This window comes from Rhipicephalus microplus, chromosome 1 (assembly GCF_043290135.1).
Source record: "Rhipicephalus microplus isolate Deutch F79 chromosome 1, USDA_Rmic, whole genome shotgun sequence".
Lineage (NCBI taxonomy): Eukaryota > Metazoa > Arthropoda > Arachnida > Ixodida > Ixodidae > Rhipicephalus > Rhipicephalus microplus.
Window position 1 is genome coordinate 90,916,416 of NC_134700.1, and position 6,725 is coordinate 90,923,140.

Consider the following 6,725-nt stretch of genomic DNA (forward strand, 5'->3'; position numbering starts at 1 on the left):
TGCCAGTAGTTGCACGCCCTTTTCCTCCACAGGCGCGACTAGACGCTTTTGACGCGTAGGCGCAAGCATACGCGTGCGCAAGCATACGCAAGCATTTGGTATCGCCACCAAAAGTGACCGAATTTTACGTCTCAGCTCAAATTTCGGAAATATAAAAGCAATAATAATATTTTTGCTGTCTGAACTTCTTGAAAGCCTTGTATTTAAGTCCGCACACAAAAACAACCGTGAAAATGCAAAAAGTCTCAAAAGCATTTGCTTCTTTGATGCTGGCTGTCAGACGGTTATCTCGGTGGTCGTGTAAAGCTTTTGCCTTGCCTTTGAACTGCTATTTTTACAAAATTTACCAGCAAATAAAACAATAAAAAATATTTTTAGTGTAGTGATAAATAACAGCATCAACACGATCGCTTGTTACCAAATAAAATATAAAACTAAGCAAAATTTTATTGCACATAAGCCATTTCAAGCCAAGTCGAGCTTGTTGCCATGCCTGAGAAGCAAGTGTTTGACGGAGGGAAACAAACGGCACGGTTGCAGTGCCTGGCAACTCAAGTTGTTTTCAGGTGTGCAGAGATTGAATGACCTGTCGTCACATCGGTCGCCTCCTCAGTCATTGGAGCAAAAGCAGAGATGGATCCAGTGATTGAGGAGTTACCCGCCGATCACGAAATCAGCGCTACGTCGTGTGTTGATGCCGTGACAACCGAAAAGACGCACCTCGAAGTTGGCGAGTCGTCCAACGGTCGCGAACATTCGTTGAGTGGCTTTGAGTCGCAGGCTGGAGACGCTCGGGCAATGCAGAACGGAAGCAACGGCCACTTGGACATCGTTCCGCTGGTGACGGCATCGTCTGTATGCGATGGCATTCCTGTGGACATTACAATGCAAGCTGATGGCGAGAAGCCATCGGCTGACGGAATTGGTTCTAACAACAACATGAACTCGGAGGGATTTTCGCAACAGGTAATTTGGTTGCATGTTGACAGTGCCGGGGGTAAATCTTTGAATAACAGTGACAGCATAGAACCAGACATCGTAGACATGGTACGTGATATCGTGAGCCGTATCTCCAACTGCATCGAAGACGTTGAAACCGTGTCGTGTTCATCTATGGACACCGATGCGCTAAAGCAGCCCGTCGATGTGGTGAATAGCAGCGCAGACTCGCCTAGGAAAGTGCAAGTTCTCCCCAAAGCGCCCCGGGTATCGTACCGAGACAACGAGTACACGTCAAGTGACAGCTCGTCGTCCTCTTCATCTTCCGAAAGTGACACCGAAGTCGTAACGCCTATGCAGCGCGGCGCTCAAGAAGGAAACGACTCCGACTGCTGCTCTGACGGCGGCGAAGTTGGTGGCCAGCGGACGACGACCAAACCACAGAGTCAGGGCCGCGGTAGGACTCGAAACCGTGGCATCAAGACCCCCGGCGAGCTCGACATCGATGACCTGCCTCCCATCGAGGACTTGCACATCACGTTGCCTCGCACCGAGCTCCGGCAGGCGGGCCGCGTCAAGCACGCCGTTGACCAGTTGCTCGTGGTGGAGAGCGAACGGGGTCAGCCCGTGCTCGACCTGGACTCGGTGTTGTTCCGGGCCGACGGCACGGCGCTGGGGCGTGTCTTCGACGTGCTGGGTCCTGTGGCGGCGCCCTACTACACGGTGCGCTTCAACACTGCCCAGGAGCTGACCGAGCGTGCCCTGGAGCCGGGCGAGCCGGTGCTGTACGCCCCGTTGCACGCGGAGGTGACGCAGTACGTGCTCGAGTCAGAGGTCCGCAAGCAGCGCGGCTCGGACGCCTCGTGGGAGAACAACAATGAGCCGCCGCCCGAGCACCTAGATTTCTCGGACGACGAGCAGGAACGCGAGATTCGCAAGCAGCTGCGCGCTGCCCGAACCGCGTCGTTCAACGCCAAAGGCACGGGCGACCCTGCTGGCAGCGACCAAAGACCTCGTGGGGGTTCGAGGGGCCGGGGAAAAGGCAGAGGTGTGCCCAGGGGCGTCCACAACCGAGGGCAGCAACCGGAGTCGACCAACGGGGCTGCGCATATGCGCAGCGAGACACCTGCGAGGTCTGATCAGTTTTACAATAACCGCAGTAGGCCTCAGTGGCCACCTTCGTGGAGCCCGCAGCAGCACTGGCACAGTCGTGAGGCGCCGACAATGTTTCAGCCTAACCCACCACCTCCTCCATCATGGCCTGTGAACACGCAGGGTAACGACAGGGTCCCGAACATGTGGAACAGCCCGCCACCTTCTTTGTCCAGGCTTCCACCACTTCCCTGGCAGCACGGTGGGCCATGGCCGAACAGGCCTCCTATGTTTCCAGACTTGAGAACCCCACCTCCCAACTTTGGTCGTGCAGTGCCACCACCTTCTCACTCTCAAGCACCTTACCCAAGCCCCCACGGACCTCATGCCAACACGCCTGTGGGTAACTCAAGCTACCAGGCAGCTGGCACAGCAAGCCCACACACTCCAAGTTCTCTACTGTCACCTGTTTACAATAGCACGGGGCAAAGGGTCCCCTTGTATGACCCTGTGCCAGACCTTCAGCGCATTCTCGCCACACCACCACCTCCACAACCCCCACCGAGATGCTAAGGAACAGTTTTATAACATGCTATTGTTATCAATGTGGTGCATGTGTTCCATTGAAGATACTTGCTCTTCTTTCATAATAGTGAAGTAACCATGCCTAACTGTTTCATTTGGTGTTCTCAAGACCTTTATGGTACAAACACTACCTACTGAACTTAAGACCTGCAATGATGTGCCATTCTAATATGGACGTTTTAGTTTGTCCTTTTTGGCTCTAAGGACGAAACATACAAGAGAAACGTGGGGCTAGTCATCACTTGCACAGTGTCATTTGCTTCAGCTACTTTCTATGTTTGCAGTAATGTTTTAACATGTGCAAAGGGCATTAGTTGTCATGTTTACCAAACAAGAAAAGAGGATGCATTTCAGTCAGGATAAGGTAGAAGGAATGTTGCACGTCAGCAAGATGTGTACATTCAGCTGGTGGTAATGTCTTTCCTTGGGTCCACAAAAAAGAGAGAGAGAAATATAAAAATAGACTCGTAGGATGGAATGGAATAAGTAGAATAGAATAATAAAAGGGGGTGGGATACTCATGACGCTTCGGAGATTGCAGTTGGCTTGAAAGGTTACCATCCAGGTTTCGTAGGCCTTGATAGCCTTGGAGTTGCTGTATATCGACTCTCTGCTACTATCTAGCATAGCCTGCGTGATTGCAACCTGTTCGGCTATCACGGGCTTCGATGTGCCTACTGTGTCAGAGCATGTGAGCATGGAATTTCAAGTCGACGACGGACACAGCGAATGCCTCGTGTAGGAGATATGGTGCAGCATCCATGAAGCTTGCATCATTTGGCTTACTACGGACGTGCCCGAGCGGAGCTCTACCCCTGGCCCAACGTTGAATGATGTGCGCAGGGCGCATATTGCGGGTAATGGGTGCGATGTGCAGTTGAGACCTGATGTCTCTGGGAATCTGCGTGGAATCAAGGCACCGGTCAAGGCATTGAGGCTCAAATCGTCAAGTATCTTGTGGCCCTATTTAGTTCCGGAAAGCCTGAGCAGCTGTGAGCGCTCTTGTGCCTTGATTATCTCTTTGAGTGTATTGTGAACACCAAACTTGAACAAGTTTTCAGTGCGAGTGCTTACAGCCAAGCGGAGCTGTAATATGCAGACAGCTGCCAACATCAATCGGCTCTATGCAGCATTCTTTTATTGATTGTGGATTGGGCATAGTCGGAAATCTTATTATGCCATTCTCCTCTGCACTGCTCTAAAGATATCGTAACATTAAAAAGCAGGTCTATAACATGTTCTAACAGTTGTTCTTGCGTCTGATAGAGACAAAGGAAACTATTTGCATGTAACGTTTTGTAGCTTTGTGCTGCAGTCGTGTGCATTCCTTTTATGATGCCACGTGGCATGCCTGTGCAGTACCGTCTTGTGATTCGAGATTATGTGTACTGCAAGGTTTTTTGCATACAAAAGCAGTAGTGCTGGTTTGATTTTAAGTAGGGTCCTTCACTTTTTAGTTTTATGTTTTAATATTACAGCAGTAATATGGAGCATTAGGTTCAAGAAACTAAAGTGCAGTGCATGTTTTTGCTCTCTGGTACCCTTAAGTTTTTAAATGTTTCTCAATATTCTACATGATTTTTAATATGATATGTCTTGATCGCTTTTCTATGCTGCAAGAGAGGCAGCCTTCATCGATATCGTAGTGCCCATGTTAATTATCCTTTACATAAGAGCGAAGCCTGGGTCATCACTGTTGGGCTTGACATCACCTTGTTTAAACTTCTTCAGCATGTAAAACAGGGTATCACCCTGGTTTACCTGAAAACGAAAGGCCCTCTACTTTTTCCTGTGTTGATGCGGTAGACATGCATGTAATTAAGTTCTTATTCATAAGGATGGCATGGTGGGCTGGTTGGTGATGCATCATGAAAGGCTACAGTGCACTTGTAAGTGGAGACGAAGGAAGGACACAGATATTAGCGCTTTGTCTTGTATGTGTGTTCTTTGCCCCCATCTACATGTACGCTGTAGCTTTTCATAAGTTCCAATTAATGTGTCCTGCTTTAGGCATCATTCCTTATAGGCTAAAAAAATGTTTGTCTCACTATTGCTCCTCATTGAGTGTCTTGTAACATTTTCATGGATCAGAAAGAAAAAATGGTCAACTTAGTTTTTTTTTGTGGTTTCACATACAATTTGAGGCTTGTTTCCATGTTTTTCTTATTTCATTGCTCAAGATCGCTTAGCTACACAACAAATATGCTTACACATAATTTTTTTAAACGTGACATAACATTGTTTTGCAACATCGACTGATGAGATATTCTTGCTGGATTTTGTTACAAGTGTCAATCACGTTTTTTTGATGACGTACCATTGCTGTCTCTTGCAGACTGACCTGCGAAAGTGAAGAGTTGCAAAATAGGTGTACAATGAAATATTGGAGTCAAATCAATTAGTCACTGTGATGGTAAAATGTGGGCCCAGGATCCGAAATAATTCAAACGGCTGTCGGGTGATTTTGTACACACAACACAGACACATGCGATAGCTCTGACGATTCGAGTACAATTATAACACCCTATTTACGATTCTACACGTCCTACGCCCTTTGGCACACAAACTGTCTTACTCGGCGTTCTGCAACGTTGCCGCTGTGGCGAGGTCGGTCGTCACCGTTGTTCCTTGTGCCATCATGGTCGCGCTGTCGTGACTTTGGCGAGGCGGTGGGACCGCAGGCCGATAGATCACCAGGCTGCTGCAGTGCAGGTTAGCTGCCCATCGCCAGCACGAGCCGTGGCCACCCTGTGACACCACTCGCACCCCAGGACCTCAGGACAGGTACAGGCTGGGCTTCTGGTCCCAAAGTCAACACCGGACGCCGAGCGGGAATCGGGCTCACCAGGCGGCAGGACCTTTAAGTTAAAGGCTTATGGTTTTACGAACACAAAGTAACTTTGAACAGAATATATATATATATATATATATATATATATATATATATATATATATATATATATATATATATATATATATATATATATAATGAGATCTAACAGACAGTAATGCCAAGGAATGTACTGGGGAAGTTATTAGAACCAATGGAATGTAAATAAGAAGAAAGAAAAGTGGGTGAAAAAATAACCAGCCGTGAGCAGGAATCGAACCTACGACCCTGTACATTCCTTGGCCTTACTGTCTGTTAGATCTCATTAATATTGTGTCAAAACACGGAAAAACAAGCCCTTAGGTATACAATTCTTTCCCTTATATATATATATATATATATATATATATATATATATATATATATATATATATATATATAGTAAGAATAATAAGAATAAGAAAAGCCAGTAACGGAAAAAGGAGTATATCTGAGCAAGGATGCAGGCTATCAGATGTGATTTAAGGCAGAGGTAGTGATGAGTCCAAAACGAATGATACAAGTAAAGAAAAAAATGCACACTAACATGGCAATCGCTTTGTTTGAAATATGTAGTCAAATACTGCAGAACTGATGTCCCTGTGGCTATAACCTAATTTAATGCGGCCAAATGTTAAAGTTACTGCCACATTTAATTCTAATCCTAATTTTTCAAATGGAGCTACCAGGTATCTTTTCCGCTGATAAGAATATCGGCGATGAAAACAACAAAAAAGAAATGATCTACCCTTTTCATTTCTTCGCAAACCAAACATAATGGTGACGCCTTTAGAGCAACCTTAAATAATTCAGTTGTGGAATTCTACAACGCAGTCAGGTATAAGTAACTTCCAATTGCCGTGTCGCGCACCACTGTCTATTCCAGCAGCATCTTAGATGTGCAAAATCTCAAAATTCAACCAATGAGAGGGAGTTGATTTCATTACGCAAGCAAAAGATTTCTAAACCTTATTGCTGTCGCGTAAGCCGTATCAGGCAAAATCAGGATAAGGGTACCGCTAAGAGATACTGTAACTAGTGCATCCGCCATCTCATTGAGATATATGCCACGATGGCCTGGTACCCATAACAACTGAAGTTTCTGGAAGTTTGTCGGTATGAGTTGTAGAAACATATGCATAAGTGTTCAGTTGGCTCGCGAAGACAGAGCAGCACATACTTAAAAAGAATCTGTTACTACGACTGCTTCTGATTCGCCCGAAGGAAGCTTCTGCAGTGT

General features: G+C 46.6%; 1 protein-coding gene across 1 annotated transcript; it reads left to right on the forward strand.

Moving 5' to 3' along the window:
• The first annotated feature begins 480 nt into the window (after positions 1 to 480).
• On the forward strand, positions 481 to 5,010 carry LOC119178507 (uncharacterized). The gene has a single exon (XM_037429712.2). It carries the CDS (start codon positions 634 to 636, stop codon positions 2,602 to 2,604), a length of 1,971 nt encoding a protein of 656 aa, XP_037285609.2. The 5' UTR covers positions 481 to 633; the 3' UTR covers positions 2,605 to 5,010.
• The last annotated feature ends 1,715 nt before the right edge of the window (positions 5,011 to 6,725 follow it).